Source organism: Entelurus aequoreus, linkage group LG07 (assembly GCF_033978785.1).
Source record: "Entelurus aequoreus isolate RoL-2023_Sb linkage group LG07, RoL_Eaeq_v1.1, whole genome shotgun sequence".
NCBI classification, from domain to species: domain Eukaryota; kingdom Metazoa; phylum Chordata; class Actinopteri; order Syngnathiformes; family Syngnathidae; genus Entelurus; species Entelurus aequoreus.
The window spans coordinates 53,807,991-53,829,488 of NC_084737.1; the positions used below are offsets into that span (position 1 = coordinate 53,807,991).

Here is a 21,498-nt window from a genome sequence, read left to right on the forward strand (position 1 = left end):
TAAGACTGCTATGCGGTTATTTTCAGATGATCATTGACATTTGTTGTATGTAATTATTAGGTGGATTGCCTTCAGCCTGTTTTAAGAGAAGAACTGCTACCCTTGACAGCCCCCCTAAAATTCCAGTCAATTGGAGTTCAAGTGGAGAACGGCAGGCCGTAAGTACATATTCACAATGATTAAAAGGGTAGCCAGGTAAACCTCTTAGCAAATACATCCACTTAAAAATATACATCTTGAACATGACATGTCTGTACACTTGGGGCCACTTTTGTGGCTCTTACAGCTGCAGGGGCGCTAAGTTCATTGAGCTGTTGACTGAAGCACAGAAGCCAAGCTGTGATTGATGTCTTTATGTTGTCCTTTTGACCTTGGCAACCTGAAATTGCTGACCGACCATCCAATTAAGCTTTCCCGGCATACAGTAATTACGGTACTGTTAATCACATTTCACAAACCACTTAAATTTTTAATCCTGAACAATTATATTTGAAACCGGCTGCATTTATTGCTTCCGTTTCATACATGAATTGGTGCTAATTGATCCTGGATAGCGAGGCTTGCAGTGACTTCTTTACTGTCTGTATTCCTGTGTAGTAAATGCACATTAGCTGTTTAATTCCCAGTGGACCCCTAATGGTCATTGTTTTAAGTCATTGTTTTTTTTCCGTTTACACTCAAGTGTCAAAGGCTAATGTTTGTGCATGTCTCTGCAGTCTCAGTCGGGACAGCAGCATGGCTTCCAGACAAAACACAGAGACCGAGCCACAGGAGCGCCACGAAGCCGAACCCACAGAAAATAGCAAAGCCAATTACACTAGCCCTGAAACCACAAATTCCAACGGACAGTGCAAAGCCATGGAACAGCTGTCTCTTAAACACAACTCAACTCCATCCAGAACAACCACTTTGCCTCCAGAGATGCTGGACCCGGCTTTAGACCCATCCTCACTGCCACCGCCGGATCCCAATCTGGGGACTGGAAACTGCCATGCCCAAGGAGAGTCGGAACAAGTCAGCACGCCGGCTTGCCTCCGAGATGGTAACTGGTTTCTGAAGCTGCTTCAGGCGGAAACAGGCCGCATGGAGGGCTGGTGTCAACAGATGGAGCAGGAGACCAAAGACAACAAGCTTACAGAGGAAGGTAAGAACATATGATCAGGTCAATATTACAATTCCATTACTTGATGGGATAAAAAAATGACACTACTGTTAAGAGTAGAGTACTGTAGTTCAGGTCTCTTATTACACATCCTACTAACTACTCCTATTGCCTCACAACGTCATCACATTATTGATTACTGTAGCTCATTAAGGCTAGAGTATCCTTATGCAGAGAGTGAGACCACTTTGCCGTTCCATCCCCTATAATACAATCTAGGCTTTCTGGCAGATCCAACACTGCAGTTTTTGAAATATGAATGAGCGGGGAGATGACTCACTCAAGAGGCTCCATCAGATTATAAAACCTCCCTGCTCTCCACAGAGCTGAATCATGAATTTCCATTTAGATGCTAATATTTGGTCAAAAATAATGGAATTGAAAGTAATTTGTCATTTTCCTTGAGACTGATTTAATGTCTACCAAAGGGACAAATTGCTGTCACAGAATATTAAGTGCTCAGATGACTATTTCATAACTAGTATTTCGTGTGTGTTACTACATTGTGTGTCTTGATGCAGCTTGCTTACTCTTTATGCACCCTACTGCGTTTGGAACAGCAAGCCAAATCATTTAAGGCATTTTACTTTTTTGTTTAATTTCTGTCAGTATTTTTCTTGATTGCTTATTTTAAAAATTGTTTTGCCTAATTTTCCAGTGTTGGGGACAATCCGCAGCGCAGTTGGCAGTGCCCAGCTCCTCATATCAAAGAAGTTTGAGCAGTTCAGGGGGCTCTGTAATGAAAACCTGGTAAGAAGCCATGTCACATCTCTGTTTGGTAGTGATGGGTAAACAATATTGTTGCATTATGAAACAAAAGGAATACTACTGTCCCTCAATGCCTCAACGTGTGTATCACTTTAAGAAAAAAAATGTGACCGATAGAGCTGCTGGGTCATTTGACTGCAAAGCTCCAAACTGTTTATCAGGGTCGCGTATTTTGGCTTAGAAATTTCAGCTCGTACTGAATGAAGTCTAAGAAGTCTGTGTTTGTCATCTATTTTCAATTAGCCTCCATCGATCTACATGGAGCTAATAAAAATTAAAAAAACATTCTGAAGTATGAGATAATTTTGATCTTTTCCTCTCTACTATTTGGCTCATTGACCAGAGTTGCACAATTTATTTTTGTGCAGCTATCAGTTAAAAAAAAATTATATTTATTTGCTAACTATTAAAGTTGCAGGTCAAAAGTAGTGACTTTTTTAATCCAGAGAATGAAGTCAAGTGAATTATATTTATGTAGCGCTTTTCTCTAGTAACTCAAAGCGCTTTACATCAAGATACCCATTATCTACATCTTTAAGTTACATTTAAACTAGTGTGGGTGGCACTGGGAGCCGGTGGGTAGAGTGTCTTCCCCAAGGACACAACAGCTGTGACTCGGATGGCGGAATCGAGAGTCAAACTTGAAACCCTAAAGTTGCTGGCCCGGCCGCTCTACCAACCAAGCCACCTCGCCCTGTTATGAAACACAAATACAGTATCAGTACAGTGTCAATACAGTGAGTGTGCCATACACTCACTATTTTGTACATGTTTGCACCAATACAGGAGTTAACGTAGACCAGAAATGTTTTTTTTAGTAACTACTATGCCACGTGAATAATACCTTCAAATGCATGAGAATATTCAGATGTCTTGTTGTCATCTCTAGTCTACTCTTTGAATGGATCCCAATTTATAATTTATTAGAATACATTTTACATTTTGTGTCACGATTAGAACGCCAATGCCAACCCGCGGCCAACAGCGCAGGACCTTGCTGGATTCTGGGATCTGCTTCAGCTCTCAATAGAAGACATCAGCATGAAGTTTGATGAGCTCTACCAACTTAAAGCCAACAACTGGCAACATTCTGAGGAATCAGAAAAGGTTTTGAAGCCAGATTCGTACTGATCAAGGATTTTTTTTCATAATACAATATCCTATTCCTTGTTTACTTTTCTCAGCTTGAAACCAAGAATCTTCCATCGTCCTTGCCAAAGAAGCAATCTAAGCCCAAGCTGTCAGCTGGGAAGGACAGGAGCATGGACTCAGCTGTGGACAAGCAGCGGCAAGAAGCCAGAAAACGGTTGTTGGCGGCAAAGCGTGCAGCATCGGTGCGACAGAACTCCGCTACGGAGAGCGCTGACAGCATCGAAATCTATGTCCCCGAGGCACAGACTCGCCTCTGAGAGTGTGTCAGCATGGATTATCTGGGAATCTCCACACTCAGTGACTCAAACTAACTGACAGAACTAAGGCCGTCACACTCACACACCCACACATTTATAACAGATGCATAAGTGCAAATGAAGATACAACACATTGCCAATGGCCCTTGGTACCATGGGACAGAAAACAACCTTGCAAGATGTTTAATACTGTTATTATTGGTAAGATGACTATTATCTCCTAAAAGTATATCAAGACTGTAAGTGCAATCACCTTTTTGACAAGGACATTCTTGCGAGCTGAAGAATCTTGGTATCGCAGAAGTTTACTCTCTTAACGCCCTGGAGTCTACTGGCAAGTTATGGCCGTCTAGTTTACGATCTTAGTTACCGTCTACACACACACACACACTCAGGATACACATACAGGTGTACTCAATGTCCACAGAGTCTTCCTGTTCTCTATTTGTTTTTGGCTGGCACTCATTAGCTGTGTTGTGTACTCTTTACCGTACCGTGCAACTTATATGCAGAGGACGTCAGAAAAACGGAAAGGCAGTAGCGTGCATATATAGATATATATATGTGTATATATATATATATATATATATATATACACACACACACACACACACACACACACACACACAATGTTCATTTTGTACATGTTGTATACCAGATTGTTAGAAAGAACTGTGTTCTGTACAAAGGTCGTTGTTTTTTTGTTGTTGTTTTTTTATAGATCAAGTTTGTGTATTTTAATAGTATATTAGCACTCAATGCGATCATTCACTCCACCTCCCCTCCCCGCTCACATAATGACACTACACATGTTGTGTCTGAAGTTTAGTGCTGATATTCCAGGAAAGAATACCCAGCCAATGAGCTACAGATGAATGCATAGAATATATGCATTGTGCTGCTCATTTTAACCTGATCACTGCTATTTCACCTCAGTTTTTTTGTGTTAGTTTTTTTGGTTCACTGAGTCATTCTAACTTTGCAATGTGATGTACGGGACCAAGACACCCACCACTTGTTATGGCATTCCCATTTACTCACTACATGTGACCGGGTGGGATTTTTTTACACCACTGGAAAGAAAATGGAAAAGCAATAATGAAATGGAGTTATATCTGAGTGTGCAGTGGAGGATGTGCTCAGTCTTAAATGATTTACCTTCAGTCTCTAAAATATTTTCTTGGCATGAAGGACTAATTTTTTTGCTTTGTTTTGTTTTGAACGTGTTCATTCACTAGAATCTCAGGTTGAGAGCTCTTGTCAGCAGTAAGAACCACTATGAGTTGAATGGCTATTACAATCACACATGTTTTATTTAAACAAAGTACGGTATGAAAGCTGCGTTTCTCCACTAGAAATAAAATGGTTCATGCTAAAGCATGGACCTAATTTTTCATCAGTATATTTACACGCATTTTAAATGCCCCCTGTTTAAAATTTTAAAAAGACAGATTTTGTTTTTTAAAAAAAACATTTGACACATTTTGTGACATCCAGCTACAACGAGGTCCAGCTGTAATTATAATCGCTTATGGTGCTGCGAGGGTTTTCACATTATGCCAAGACGGCAGTGGCCAATATTTGTGTCATTTAGAACGCTTTTTATTTAAACGTTTTTTTATTACTATTTAATGTGCTCATGATTCTTAGCAAAGGTGGTTTGCAGCACTTCCAATTCCGATGCACTATGCTTTGTAGAGGTAACCTTGTGAAGCCTAGTGTATATAGCCTAAATATGTTCGAATAGCTGAGATAGGCTCCAGCACCCCCCGTGACCCCGAAAGGGACAAGCGGTAGAAAATGGGTGGGTGGATGGATGGATGTTCGAATAAAGGTCGATTTACTAGTCAGGGCTGGCTCTCCCCCTACTGGTCATGTCCTTGCATTACACTCTGGAAAACTTCAGAATATTCTGAACTAAAAAAAACTATTAGAAACAAAACAGTTGGCCTTGGAATGCTGACATGACACAAAGTTCTTGATTTTCTTTCTCTTTTTTTGTATGACATCGACAGTAGACATGTGCATTTCATTGACCAAAGCAATCATTAAACATCCCTTTGCTACATGTCCTGGTCATCATTCTTGCTGTTTTTTGTTGTTTACAATTACACTCACCCGGAAGTGATAAGATTAGCTGCTGATTATACATGGAGCTGATTAGATCCTTTATCTTGCATGGCCTTATGTGTAAATATGCTCAAATATATATGATCCTTTAAATGTTCACCGTAAAGCTAGCTGTGAGGTATTCAGGAAAAGTACATGGATCCCTTTATTCACCCACATTTTGAACTTTCAGAAAGTATGAGCAGTTTGTTTACTTGTACTTGCTAAGTTTCCAAGGGCTACAATATGGGTAAATATGCAGAAGGCACAACTCTGCAGCATATTTTGCTGTTAAGCCTTTATGTAGACATGTTCAGGTGCATCCACAGAGTTGTCTAGCACACATGAAATGCCAGTACTGGATGCAGTAATAAGGGACGGTTGATAGACAAGAGCACTAATTTTATTGTGTCTGCAAATGTCATTTTGCATCTGTCTCAGTGATCCAGCGAAGAAAAGTAAGCAAAAGCCTATATGTATTATTTTACTGTACCTTACAGATGTAGGGTTGTTGTATTAGCCAATGTGAGGCGAATTCCCTCCAAGGGCCTCAAGAATGTTGAATGCAACTTCACATATTTTCTGTATAAAACTGACTGTGGGATTAAAGTGGAATTCGAAGTTTTAAAGTCTGCTTTTTCCATCTTTATTAACCCTCATTTTATTCACATTTCTAATATCAATAATTGAATGAATGAATGTATTTATTCCGGCAGACAGACATACTGTATATAGCAACACTTCATCACTCTTTGTATAAACCCCGTTTCCATATGAGTTGGGAAATTGTGTTAGATGTAAATATAAACGGAATACAATGATTTGCAAATCATTTTCGACCCATATTCAGTTGAATATGCTACAAAGACAACATATTTGATGTTCAAACTGATAAACTTTTTTTTGGGGCAAATAATCATTAACTTTAGAATTTGATGTCAGCAACATATGACAAAGAAGTTGGGAAAGGTGGCAATAAACACTGATAAAGTTGAGGAATGCTCATCAAACAATTATTTGGAACATCCCACAGGTGAACAGGCAAATTGGGAACAGGTGGTTGCCATGATTGGGTATAAAAGTAGATTCCATGAAATGCTCAGTCATTCACAAACAAGGATGGGGCGAGGGTCACCACTTTGTCAACAAATGCGTGAGCAAATTGTTGAACAGTTTAAGAAAAAACTTTCTCAACCAGCTATTGCAAGGAATTTAGGGATTTCACCATTACGGTCCGTAATTTCCTCAAAGGGTTCAGAGAATCTGGAGAAATCACAGCACGTAAGCAGCTAAGCCCGTGACCTTCGATCCCTCAGGCTGCACTGCATCAACAAGCGACATCAGTGTGTAAAAGATGTCACCACATGGGCTCAGGAACACTTCAGAAACACACTGTTGTCATGTATTGGTTATCCATCTGGTCACATGACCAGGAACAGGAAACAGATTTGTTTAAGGTACCAGTTGTTATGTAACACCACACACATGTGACGGAGCCAGCCGGCAGCGTGATGTTCCTGTCGGTCTGTAATTAATAATAAACATTCTAAAGGATACCAAGCTTTGGGTATTCAATTCAGTGGTAAGATTGACACACAACAATGGCGACGAGGATTATTGTGGACGTTTGAAGACTGTTTAGTTGGACGTTAAAAGGAGTTAAACAAGCAACATGGACAAGTCGGGGATTCAAACGTTCGCATGTTACACGGACCCAGCCACGCTCGGGCCGAGATGGACCCGTTGGCTGACTTCGTTTGAATTATATGCTGATGGGAAAGGACTGATTATTGATGCTGACGCCACGGCTGTGGTGAAGCAGAGGAGAAGAGCTCTACTTTTACACCTGGCGGGACCAGACGTCCAGGATGTGTTCCAAACTCTACCAGACACCGGGGAGGTGACTGACTATGCGAAGGCAGTCACGGCGCTGAACACCTACTTCGTGCCCAAAGTCAACTCAGCATATGCCCGCCAGACGTTTCACAAGTTGTGTCAGGAAACAGGTGAGACGGTGCAACAGCTTTCTACACGTTTGAGACGGACTGCGAGGGATTGCGGCTTTCAGGCTGACACAGACAACCAGATAAGGGACGCTATCCTGAATAAATGTACATCATCATATGTGCGCAGAAAGCTACTGGAGGAAGGGGACACGTTGACTCTTGCCCGCACATTGGAATTAGCCTCACAATGTGAGAGGATCGAGGAACAGATGGCAGACATGTCTCTAACTGAGGAAAAGAGGGAACCTACAGTCTACGGGAGGGACACGGAGGCTGTGCATCGCGTTGCTCAAAAAGGAGGGAAATACTCTACACCTAGAGGGAAAACAGCGGAAAAAGAAGAAGGCGCCACTTCGGAGAGGAAGTGCTTCAGATGTGGATGCGCTGATCACATGGCAAGAGATCCCAAATGCCCTGCACGTGGACAGACATGTCACAAATGCAACGGGAAGGACCACTACGCCAAAATGTGCCGTTCAAGAGGATCAAGAAATCAAAATGTGAACAATCTGGAGGTAGAACATGACAGTGAGTTTGCATTCAATGTGAAAGAGGATGACATGTCAGAGAAACTTACATTTTGTGTGGGGGGAGTTAAGGTGGAAATGCTGGTTGATTCTGGTGCTAAGAGCAATGTGATGGGAACAAATGTATGGGAAAAACTAAAAGCAGAAAATATCAAATGTAATTCTTATGTGCCAAAAGAGCAGAGGAATTTGTACCCACACTCATCCAGTGAACCACTGCCAATTAAGGGGATGTTTGAGTGTGAAATCACCATCGGTGACAGATCTGAACAGGCAGAGTTCATTGTAATCAAGGGTAATGGTGAACCACTACTGGGGAGAAAGACAGCCATGAAACTAGGGGTGCTGAAAATAGGTGAGAATGTATCTGTAGTTACAGACATCAAAGGCACCCTCAGGCAACAATACCCAAAGGTCTTTAAGGGTGTAGGAAAATTAAAAACCAAACAGCTCAGCCTATACATAGACCCAAAAGTCAAGCCAGTGGCACAGCCTCTCAGGCGCATACCATACAACCTCAGAGAGGCTGTAGAGAATAAAATAAAGGAGCTGACTGAGCTAGACATAATAGAGTGTGTCAAAGGTCCCACCCCTTGGTTAAACCCCGTGGTGATATCCCCAAAACCTGACAATGATATCAGGTTGTGTCTAGATATGAGGAGGGCCAACGAAGCGATCATAAGAGAACGGTACCCTATTCCAACCGTGGATGACGTTTTACAAGGCCCGAATGGCTCTGCTATATTTAGCAAGCTAGATCTTAAATGGGGCTACCATCAGTTAGAACTGACCCCAGAGTCAAGAGATATAACCACTTTTGCAGTACACAATGGAGTGTGCAGGTACAAAAGGCTGATTTTTGGTGTCTCATCAGCCAGTGAGCAATACCAGCATGAGATAGCCAATGCACTAGCCGGCATCGAGGGTGTCGAGAACATATCAGATGATGTGATAGTGCATGCACAAGATCAGGAAACACACGACAAGAGGTTACATGCTGTGATGAAGAGGCTTTCACAGTGTGGTTTAACACTAAATCCAGATAAATGTCAATTCAACATGGACAAGTTGGTTTTCATGGGGATACTTCTGACACAGAAAGGGATTGGTCCTACAGAAGAGAGGGTCAGAGCTATAGTAGAGGCCAGAGAACCCGAGGATGCTTCGGAAGTCAGGAGCTTCTTGGGTCTCGTAGGATTCAGTTCGAGATTTATCTCAGGTTTTGCAAAAATATCGGAACCTTTAAGACGCTTGACCAGAAAAGACGTACCATTTGAGTTCGGTCCAGAACAGAAAAAAGCGTTTCAGGTTTTGAAGGAGGAATTAGCAAAAGCTGTTATACTAGCCTACTTTGACAAAGACGCACCAACCAAGGTGATAGCAGATGCTAGTCCAGTAGGGTTAGGTGCAGTGCTAGTGCAAAAACAACAGGGGGAGATGGTACCTGTGTGCTACGTGAGTCGCAGCCTGACAGACTGTGAGCGTAGGTACTCTCAGACAGAGCGCGAAGCTTTAGCTCTAGTATGGGCTTGTGAGAGACTACATCCTTATGTGTATGGCAAGAGATTTGATTTGGTCACAGACCATAAGCCATTAGAGGTTATATATGGCCCTAGATCCAAACCATCCGCACGCATTGAGAGATGGGTCCTCAGATTACAGCCATATGATTTCAGAGTTGTATACGTACCTGGGAAACAAAACATAGCAGACCCATTGTCACGGCTGCTGGGCAACACAGCACAGAAAGAGGTACACAGACATGATTCAGAAGAGTATGTTAGATTTGTAGCAATGAGTGCCACACCCAAAGCACTTACTACACGAGAGATAGAGGAAGCCTCTACTACTGACCCAGAATTAATTGAGGTACGCAATGCAATAACAAGTGGATGTTTTGATAATTGTAAACAGTATGCACCAATTGTTAACGAGCTATGTACTATTGGATACATTGTGTTACGGGGGACACGCATAGTGCTGCCTCAGAGACTGCAAGCACGAGCACTTACACTAGCCCATGAGGGACATTTGGGAATAGTGGGAACCAAACAGCACCTCAGAACCAAGGTTTGGTGGCCTGGCATGGAGAAGGCAGCCGAGAAGTACTGTAAGGCCTGCCATGGATGCCAGATTGTAGCCAGACATGACCCACCAGAACCACTGAGATCCACAAGTCTACCGGACGGGCCCTGGCAAGATGTGGCCATAGATCTGCTAGGACCGCTGCCAACTAACCACTCCATACTTGTGGTGGTGGACTACTACAGTCGCTATTATGAGTATGACATTATGACCTCCACAACTGCAGAGAAGGTTGTGGACAGTCTGAAGTCTATTTTCAGCAGACACGGACTGCCAGTTACCTGCAGGTCAGACCAGGGGCCACAGTTCAAGTCTGACGTGTTCAAGGAGTATTGCGAGACAAATGGAATCACACACGTGAAGACGACTCCAAAGTGGGCTCAAGCAAATGGAGAAGTTGAGCGTCAGAACTCATCACTAATGAAAAGGATAAGGATCGCCCATGCAGAAGGACTGGACTGGAAACGTGAACTAAAGAAGTATGTGACTGTGTACCGGAGCATAGAACATGCTACTACTGGGAAGAGCCCTGCTGAGCTACTCTTCAATCGGAGGATGAGGGGAAAATTGCCAGATCTCTGTGGATCACACACAGCGTCGCTGGAAGTACGTGATAAAGATGCAGAGCAAAAGGGAAAAGCAAAGCTCTATGCTGATGAACGACGGGGAGCTCAGTACTCACAAGTAGACGTTGGAGACACAGTGCTCGTACAGCAGGACAAGGTGGACAAGTTCACCACACCCTTCAACGCGACACCACATAAAGTGGTGAGCAAAACAGGGAATCAGGTTGTGGTTGAATCACCAACAGGAGCGAGATATCAGAGAAACACCACACATGTAAAGAGATATGTGACAAATCGACCAACAGAGAGACACGACACACAAGAGGAGACGCAGTGGACGGAGGACATTGCACTTGGAGTGGACACAGAGGGACAGACTAATGACAATCACACTCCACACCACACCCGGATGTCAGAGGTGCCAAAGGCCAGACCCCAAAGGGTTTCAAAACCGCCTGGAAGGTTCAGTGATTTTGTCTTGACCTAGGTTGACTTACATTGGAAAAAAAAAAGAAAAGAGAGTTATTGTGCATTGGGAAAAAAAGTGTTTCACATGTTACTGTGCAATGGTTTCACAGGTTTGTTTGGAGAAAACGTTTTGTGGTTTTAAGGGTCAGTACAGAGGTTGTTTACGGTACAAGTTTATTTCCAAGGAAAAGAGGGATGTCATGTATTGGTTATCCATCTGGTCACATGACCAGGAACAGGAAACGGATTTGTTTAAGGTACCAGTTGTTATGTAACACCACACACATGTGACGGAGCCGGCCGGCAGCGTCATGTTCCTGTCGGTCTGTAATTAATAATAAACATTCTAAAGGATACCAAGCTTTGGGTATTCAATTCAGTGGTAAGATTGACACACAACAACTGTCAGTAACTACAGTTGGTCGCTACATCTGTAAGTGCAAGTTAAAACTCTCCTATGCAAGGCGAAATCTGTTTATCAACAACACCCAGAAACGCCGTCGGCTTCGCTGGGCCTGAGCTCATCTAAGATGGACTGATACAAAGTAGAAAAGTGTTCTGTGGTCTGACGAGTCCACATTTCAAATTGTTTTTGGAAACTGTGGACGTTGTGTCCTCCGCACCAAAGAGAAAAAGAACCATGCGGATTGTTAAAGGCGCAAAGTTGAAAAGCCAGCATCTGTGATGGTATGGGGGTGTATTAGTGCCCTAGACATGGGTAACTTACACATCTGTGAAGGCGCCATTAATGCAGAAAGGTACATACAGGTTTTGGAGCAACATATGTTGCCATCCAAGCAACGTTACCATGGACGCCCCTGCTTATTTCAGCAAGACAATGCCAAGCCACGTGTTACATCAACGTGGCTTCATAGTAAAAGAGTGCTGGTACTAAACTGGCCTGCCTGTAGTCCAGACCTGTCTCCCATTGAAAATGTGTGGCGCATTATGAAGCCTAAAATACCACAACGGAGACTCCCAGACTGTTGAACAACTTAAGCTGTACATCAAGCAAGAATGGGAAAGAATTCCACCTGAGAAGCTTAAAAAATGTGTGTTGTTAAAAGGAAAGGCCATGTAACACAGTGGTGAACATGCCCTTTCCCAACTACTTTGGCACGTGTTGCAGCCATGAAATTCTAAGTTAATTATTATTTGCAAAAAAAAAATAAAGTTTATGAGTTTGAACATCAAATATCTTGTCTTTGTAGTGCATTCAATTGAATATGGGTTGAAAAGGATTTGCAAATCTTTGTATTCCGTTTAAATTTACATCTAACACAATTTCCCAACTCATATGGAAACAGGGTTTGTAATTTGACAGACATGCAACGGCAACCACCGAAAAGGGATACGGGAAAAAAGCAAGAATGCTTATCCATGTCCCGCACCTAATTTACAATCAATTTGTATGTTGGTTATATAGTCCAAGTTTCAACAGCAGATTTGATGGATACATGACAATTTCAGAACAAGAATAACGCATGCTGGAAAACACTTTGTCAATAGCATTGAGCGACCATGAGATTAGCTCCATCTTGCCTGGGTATCTTTCGTCTTCTGAAACCTTGTCTGGTGTGTTATGTCCCTTATTCCACAGTGAGTTATTTTGCACCTATGTCCCACAGTTGAGATAGTCCAAACAACTAGTCATGTTTTTGATAGTTTCCCAACAACGCATTTTTTCACGCTAGGTTGAACACTCTTAGGCTAGAAGACATTTAAATTTCTCCGCTCACATTGTCCCACATTTTCACCCCCGCTATAGATAATGTTTGAGCCTTGAATGTGGAATTCACCATGTTATGTTTGAATTTCAGGACACCCTGAGTTCATGTGGACCATCTCTGAGTGAAAACAGACTCTGTATATTTGCAGGTAGAGCCCTTTGTGAGGCCATAAACATAACTTGAAGGCTACTGTATTGGATTATATCATGTAGTTTAAGAAAAGTACTCATTATGAACAGATCATTGGTATGAACTCTATATGGGGCACATAATGTATAATTCTAATTGCCTTTTTCTGGAGCTTCTATAGCAGTTCAATAGTGTCCCTGTAGGTGTGCCCCCAAACTTCAGCGCAATACTGTAAATGCCGCAATAAAATAGCTAAGTAAATCGTTCTAAGTGAATTTTGATTTAGTAATTTCTGCATTTTCCAAAAAATGGAGACACCCTTAGCCAATTTAGACTGTACTGCTTTCACATGTGGTTTCCAAGTCAGTAGAGCGTCTATCTTAACCCCCAAGACCTTGTGTTCATTTAGTCTGTTTATAGACGTACCGCTTACTTCTATGTGTATGTTTTTTTCCAGTCGCCTTCTCCCGAAGAGGATATTGTTTGTTTTTGAGAGATTTAGTGATAATTTATTTATTAAAAACCACAAATGAATTTTTGACAATTCACTGTTCACTGTGTTTACTAATCGAATTAAATATGTTCCTATCGATAATCTATGTATAGCTTTTTTTTATATTGGAAAGCAATAGAATGTCTGCGTTTAACAGTATCCCCTCGTTGATCTCTGTTAGTTGGTTTAGTACATGACCGCGATAAACGGATTTCCGCGAAGTAGGATTTATTCAATCAATCAAGCTTTATTGCAGACTCCAACGTCCAAGTAGACATACAACCACATACAATACATAAAACAAATAAAATACAGTATAAAAGGCATTATCGCATACTACTAAAAACAGTGCTTGTGCATATTCAGTAAAAGGCATCTAATTAATAAATAAAAGGAGCAATAAAAAAAAAAAATATATATATATATATATATATATATATATATATATATATATATATATATATATATATATATATATATATATATACTTTAAAAATGTGTCTACACAATCTATAAAAGGCACAGACACCAGTGTTTCCATGTATACGATTGGTACCTAACAGAACTACACCTAGGATTGGTTATCTGTATAATACAATCATTCTTGGACCCTTGCAGTCTACATATAAATGTAAACATTAGTTTTCTCAGGTGTTTATCCCTAAATCACAAAAAAGCTTGCTGGCACTACTACTACCCCTGGGCTTTCTGTGCAGGATTCTGAGACAGTCATTATATGCACCCTGGAGTTTGCACAAGCTCTCTATTTTGAACCTCACCCAGAGGGGTGCGGCATACATAGAGGTGCAGTAAGCTCTAAACAAGTACACTTTGGCTTCATCAGAACAGTAGTGAAATTTTCTCACCGGCATATTGACTTGGACATACAGCATTCTTCTCTGTCTAAGCATGTCAGCATCATCCTCCATCTTGTCATTGATGATGTGGCCTGAGTATTTGACATTGTTGCACACAGACAGGCTTTGACCAGACAAGTGGAAACCTGGGAAATTAAGATGTTGATCCTCATTATTATCAATCGTATATTTTCATAGTTAGAGAATGAAAAAAAAAATGTTCAAGACCTTCTGAATACAAATTTCAACGTTGTGACATCCCTCCAGTCCAGCCATTAAATAACAACCCTAGTCACATTTTCACTCTTTTAATCCAATATAGTAATGCTTACTGTGGCTGAGCCAATCAGTGGCCACGGTACTAAACAGCGCGATCTTTTTGAGTTGGTCTCCTCTAGCGGCCAATACTACTGTGGTGTTGATATTTTTACTACATTTAGTCATTTTTGTGCTTTGAACTGCTTAATTTAGGACAAAAACATATTCACACACACTATATTGCCAAAAGTATTTGGCCACCCATCCAAATGATCAGAATCAGGTGTCCTCTCCCTGCATGGCACTCAGCATCAAGGGTTGGAATTGGGGGTTAAATCACCAAAAATGATTCCGGGGTGCAGCCTCTGCTGCTGCTCACTGCTCCCCTCACCTCCCAGGGGGTGATCAAGGGTGATGGGTCAAATGCAGAGAACAATTTCGCCACACCTAGTGTGTGTGTGACAATCATTGGTACTTTAACTTTTAACTTTAATCACTTGGCCCGGCCACAGGTGGACGAGGAATTATGATGTGGGGTTGTTTTTCAGGAGTTGGGCTTGGCCCCTTAGTTCCAGTGAAAGTAACTTTGAATGCTCCAGGATACCAAAACATTTTGGACAATTCCATGCTCCCGACATTGTGGGAACACTTTGGAGCGGGCCCCTTCCTCTTCCAAAATGACTGTGCACCAGTGCACAAAGCAAGGTCCATAAAGACATGGATAACAGAGTCTGGTGTGGATTAACTTGACTGGCCTGCACAGAGTCCTGACCCTGAACAAGATAGAACACCTTTGGGATGAATTAGAACGGAGACTGATAGCCTGGCCTTCTCGACCAACATCAGTGTGTGACCTCACTAATGCGCTTTTGGAAGAACGGTCTAAAATTCCTATAAACACCCTCCGCAACCTTGTGGACAGCCTTTTCCAGAAGAGTTGAAGCTGTAATAGCTGGAAAAGGTGGACCGACATCATATTGAACCCTATAGGTTAGGAATGGGACGGCACTTCAAGTTCATATGTGAGTCAAGGCAGGTGGCCAAATACTTTTGGCAATATAGTGTATGTTTATATTGCATCTATATTTCCTTGGCTTTTACTCTTTTTAAAATAAGTAACGGGGGGAGTCAGCAACATTGTATTGTACATGTGTATGATGATCATAAACGATTCTATTCTAAAGTGTTGAATAAGGTGCTTTAAAATTCCTGATGTGGTGAAGCAGCAATGTTTAGATACGTGGCGAGGGACTGCACACCTCAAACTCGTGCAGTAGTTGACCAGAAAGGGGCGGTACACGACACCTCATATGCCAACAAACTTGCAGCGCTTTTGCTAGGAAAAAGGTTTGACAAACCTATTGAATGTGTATTTATTGGACACAAGTATGCCCTTCTGCTTGTTAATCCTTCTCAATAGCCTCCCTTTTGGACGTTTCGAATTGCAGCGCAACAGAGGACGTTTCTGTCAAAAACGTCTCCTTGCGTCAATCGTAGACATAGAGCCTCCATTGGCTGCATCATGACGGAGCACGGCGGAACATGAGTACACAACAACTTTCAAAGTAAGTGACTTGAACGACACGTTTAATGTCAAAAACAGCGTTATAGATTTTTAAACGAGTATTTCTATGGTCACACATTTAACTATGAAAATGAAGATGTACTAAAATTATTGTGTATCGTAAGTGCAAAATTTACATTGTGTAATTATAGAATAATCTCCGTTTTATTTCCAAAATCATAGCGGATGCAGTAATGGTGCCATCATGATCTTGACCAGACTTCACTTCCTGGCAAGAACCTGAGAAGAAGCCGATAACGTCCGAGAAGAAGAGGAAGGTGTTACCAACTGATGGCTGTATTTATCGAAGGAAAAACGAACATTGCCTGACACCTGCTGACGTTTGGTACGCATTCCAAAATTTGCTCTTTCGTCGTTTCCTTACCTCAACATTCACATGTTTTAATTGAGCAACTATCACCTATTGTATAAAGTTTAAATGTTCAACTAGTTTTAGGACTGGGGATTGAGTTCTCTCTCAGACAGCGTTAATCTGATGTGTCACTGATGCATCCCGAGTTAAGGAAATCATAAATGTTTGTTATAATAATAATAATAATAATAAGTATCCACGAAATAATTCATGTATCAGTCCCATGACATTTAGTCCACTTGATCTGACTTGCAACCTCCGGTTACTTTCTATGTCTTAATTTGTCCTTCAAGAACCGAAATGCATCTTGGGAAGAGAGTGGGAATTTTCGGAGCTGTCATAATCAGTATTTGATAGCTACAGTTTTGTTCTGATTGAAGCCAGCCATGTCCCAATGTAATTATTAAACATTGTTGTAGTACTTAGACAGATAAAAAATGATAACAGGTGGAACCAGGACTCATGCTTAAACACCACCGGGCTCAAGTAAACCGCACCAATAATTCCATCCTATAATGTTCCATCACACATCCTTTTTAAAGTTAAAGTTAAGTTAAAGTATCAATGATTGTCACACACACTAGGTGTGGTGAAATTATTCTCTGCATTTGACCCATCACCCTTGATCACCCCCTGGGAGGTGAGGGGAGCAGTGAGCAGCAGCGGTGGCCGCAACCGGGAATCATTGTTGGTGATTCAACCCCCAATTCCAACCTTTGATGCCAAGTGTCAAGCAGGGAGGTAATGGGTCCCATTTTTATAGTCTTTGGTATGACTCGGCCGGGGTTTGAACTCACGACCTACCGATCTCAGGGCGGACACTCTAATCACAAGGCTGAAAACACTGCTTCAATTTGCTGTGGTGTCTTTTGATATGATATGGTGCCATGTATTTCTCCACAGAGGGAGATGTTGACCGCGTCTTGACAGTGACATTGGGAGCAACAAGCGAGCACCACAGAGAGCTGACCCGCCATGGCTGCCAGGCACCAGAAACAAGCAGACACCTTAGACGGTGCCATGGAGTCCAAAAGGACAGACCTACGAGCCAAGGAGAAAAAGTGCTGTAAGTAGTTCATCCTTTAGGATTGCATCTAACGACTATTTTGATAGTTGACTAGTCATCCACTATTTTAACGATTAGTGACTTATCGGCTTATGAGATATTCAATATATATGTAATATAATTAAAGCGTCTAAATAAATTTGATATCTAAATCACTACACTAACTTCAGTTGTAGTTACAATATTAAGGCAAAAATCTTTGTTTTTGCTAAATTATATTCATTCCAACTCTATGTGCTGTACATATATAAGTATGACTTAGTGTATATATATATATATATATATATATATATATATATATATATATATATATATATATATATATATATATATATATATATATATATATATACAAAACTCAAAACCAGTGAAGTTGGCATGTTGTGTAATTTGTAAATAAAAACAGAAAACCATGATTTGCAAGTCTTTTCTTAACTTATATTCAATTGAATAGACTACAAAGACAAGATATTTAATGCTCGAACTGAGAAACATTTTTATTGCAACTAATCATTAACTTAGAATTTAATGGCAGCAACACATTGCAAAAAAGTTGGCAGAGAGGCATTTTTACCACTGTGTTACATGGCCTTTCCTTTTAACAACACTTAGTAAACGTTTGGGAACTGAGGAGACCAATTTTTGAAGCTTTTCAGGTGAAATTATTTCCCTTTCCTGGTTGATGTACAGCTTAAGTTGTTCAACAGTCCAGGGTCTCCGTTGTGGTATTTTAGGCTTCATATTGCACCACACATTTTCAATGGGAGACAGGTCTGGACTACGGGCAGGCCAGTGTCATAATCGCACTCTTTTACTATGAAGCCACGCTGTTGTAACTGTCTTGGCATCGTCTTGCTGAAATAAGCAGGGGTGTCCATGATAACGTGGCTTAGATGGCAACAATGTTGCTCCAAAACCTGTATGTACCTTTCGGCATTAATGGTGCCATCACAGATGTGTAAGTTACCCATGCCTTGGGCACTAATACACCCCCATACCATCACAGATGCTGACTTTTGAACTTTGCGAATGGTTCTTTTCCTCTTTGTTCCGGAGGACACGACATCCACAGTTTCCAAAAACAATTCGAAATGTGGACTCGTCAGACCACAGAACACATTTACACTTTGCATCAGTCCATCTTAGATGAGCTTGAGCCCAGCAAAGCCGGCGGCGTTACTGGGTGTTGTTGATAAATGGCTTTCGCTTTGCATAGTAGAGTTTTAACTTGCACTTACAGATGTAGCAACGAACTGTAGTTACTGATAGTGGTTTTCTGAAGTGTTTCTGAGCCCATGTGATGATATCCTTTACACACTGATGTCGCTTTTTGATGCAGTACCGCCTAAGGGATCCAAGGTCACGGGCATTCAATGTTACGTGCTTGATTTCTCCAGATTCTCTGAACCTTTTGATATTACGGACCGTAGATGGTGAAATCCCTACATTCCTTGCAATAGCTCGTTAAGAAATGTTGTTCTTAAACTGTTCCTCAACTTCCTCAGTCTTTTTTGCCACTTGTGCCAGCTTTTTTGAAACATGTTGCAGGCATCAAATTTCAATTGAGCTAATATTTGCAGAAAATAACAGTTTTCCAGTTCGAACGTTAAGTATCTTGTCTTTGCAGTCTATTCAATTGAATATAGGTTGAAAAAGATTTGAAAATCATTGTATTCTGTTTTTATTTACGATTTACACAACGTGCCAACTTTACTGGTTTTTGGGTTTGTAAATGGAGCCGATCGCTTCGTTTCACGTAATTTCACTCGCTATAACTTCCGTGGAGTACTGGCGTGCGATTAAGAGCGTAATGCTGTTGGAGGAGAAAAATATTTGATGTTGCCGTTTCATTTTGAAAGTGCAACTAGTGTCTTTCCGTCAGACTGAGCGATACCATGCAGCAGGCGATGTGTCGGGAACGTTGCCACAACTTGTTTATAAAGTATTTAGTTTGTTGACTGGATGCTCACTCGTCCTTTATTTCACTGTTAACTTAGTCAGTGTTCCAATAACATCACCACTAGCTAAAATATTTTGTCATCTCATCGAATTTAATTCAGGCTGAGTTGTCAGTTAGGCACAAGGATTGTGGGTTAGATGTGAGAGGTATCACTCCTGTTTATTTTTTTGGCCAAACTGTTGCACTGAAGTACATGGTTGTTGGAGAAGAACAATGCCTGTTTATTTGACTTTATGTTCAAACTGCTTTGTGTTTTATATTGATATCCAAAAGTAAACACCATGTTTTTGACATTACTTGTGTTTTTTTTGTTCCACAAAGTAATTACTTTAATAACTTCATGTGACATAGCCTTTTGTTAATGTTTTATGGTGTATAATGAATACCTATACAACATATTTCTGCTCAGTCTCTTAATGGATCTGTCCCGGTACGGCATGTACATGTATACATATTAGTACATGTACATATATTTACATAACTTAACAATTACCTCTCTCTATGAAAATGTAAAAATAGAGATCAAGGCATCATGTAATAAAATCTGAGACGCTGATAATATTAATGACCAAAAACTCCAATATTTGTCTTTAGATGTATAGATAACGTTTATATAGAGCATTTTTATTAGACATTACAAATTACACGATGGCGTCGCGTTCATACCCCAACACTGTTTTACCAAACATAATGAATAATCCTGATTAATAATCGTGATTTCAATATTGATAAAAAAATAATTATTTTGACCATAATTGGCAGCTAATGTATAAGACTAGACCTCATACATGAACACTATTTTTATCTGTATGAAGAAAAAGTGCAGTTACATCATATGTCCATAAGATGCCATGTTGCGAAATGTTCACATTTATTTTTATCAATTTATAGTATTATTTTGTTTCTGCCATATTACTTTATTTATAATGCTTGTGTTGCTTTCATATGCACATTACGTTTTCTACTTGAGGCACATATATACATTTTGAATGTGTTTGTGTTTTTTAAAATAAAACTTGGTTAAAGAATTCAGTATAAGTAGTTTTTGAAAATTTTGAAACACATTTAAAATTACCGCGATAATGGTGATAAGAAATGTTCATACCATGACATTCGTAATGCTTTTATAATTACACAATGACCAAAAACATTTTGTTTCTTAAAAATGTCACAAGTCTCGTGAATTAACCACATTAAGTCAATTCACAAAACTTGTCTGTAATATATATTGTCATACATTATTTGCCACCACATTCATCTCAACACAGACATGGATACGAACTTTGGCAAGATACCAATAACTAGGATATTTTTCTCAATGATTTTTATCCTCCCAAAGTTCCTTTTTTAGGTTGTGCATGTGTCATGGTTTGGATTATGTTACGTCAAGTCTGGTCTTGTTTGGTATTTTGTCTTTCACGTATTTGTTATGTAAGAGTTTTTATGGAAACAAGTGTATTTTTTAACCAGACTACATTCGATTACTGAAGATGTTTGATGAACAGCCAGACCTAGAGAAATGTTAACCAGCTGGAATTCAGTTTCAAATGAATGATTAAATTAAATTTGACAAGACTGCAGCACTGACTTTTAATTATGTCAGATACTACCTTTTAGGTATTTGTGTGTTGCGTCATTTTTAAATGTCTTTTTGTGGTTGTGTGTGTGTGTGTGTGTGTGCGTGTGCGTGTGGCTGAGCAGCTTGGGCCTCCTACATGACCAATTCGCCAACTGTGATTGTGATGATTGGGTTGCCTGCTCGAGGGAAAACCTACATGTCCAAGAAGCTGACACGCTACCTCAACTGGATTGGTGTACCGACTAAGGGTTGGTATCAAGTCATCAGCAGATCAAAGGAAGCTTGAGCTTTGTGAATTTTAATTACGTTTGGGATTCTCAGTCTAGTGCATGCAGTATGGATGGATTTTATGCTATTTGACTAACAGCGGATTTTCTGACGTTGGTATT

At 40.6% G+C, this 21,498-nt stretch overlaps 2 protein-coding genes across 4 annotated transcripts in view; both read left to right on the top strand.

Annotated features, from left to right (window-relative positions):
• dlgap4a (discs, large (Drosophila) homolog-associated protein 4a) overlaps window positions 1-6,052 on the top strand; it is a 271,658-nt gene extending 265,606 nt beyond the window's left edge. The window contains exons 8-12 of the mRNA XM_062053960.1: window positions 61-158; window positions 717-1,144; window positions 1,821-1,912; window positions 2,888-3,037; window positions 3,115-6,052. Coding sequence (XP_061909944.1) covers window positions 61-158; window positions 717-1,144; window positions 1,821-1,912; window positions 2,888-3,037; window positions 3,115-3,339 — 993 coding nt within the window. The 3' untranslated portion in view covers window positions 3,340-6,052. The remainder of the gene's footprint in view (window positions 1-60; window positions 159-716; window positions 1,145-1,820; window positions 1,913-2,887; window positions 3,038-3,114) is intronic.
• Window positions 6,053-15,967: 9,915 nt separating this feature from the next.
• Window positions 15,968-21,498, top strand: part of LOC133654023 (6-phosphofructo-2-kinase/fructose-2,6-bisphosphatase 2-like) — a 36,718-nt gene continuing 31,187 nt past the window's right edge. The window contains exons 1-4 of one of the 3 annotated variants that reach the window (XM_062053962.1): window positions 15,968-16,132; window positions 16,315-16,477; window positions 17,408-17,570; window positions 21,232-21,357. In XM_062053962.1, the coding sequence (XP_061909946.1) occupies window positions 17,480-17,570; window positions 21,232-21,357 (217 nt within the window). In that variant the 5' untranslated portion in view covers window positions 15,968-16,132; window positions 16,315-16,477; window positions 17,408-17,479. The remainder of the gene's footprint in view (window positions 16,133-16,314; window positions 16,478-17,407; window positions 17,571-21,231; window positions 21,358-21,498) is intronic. The other 2 variants (XM_062053961.1, XM_062053963.1) reach the window with 2 other exon arrangements.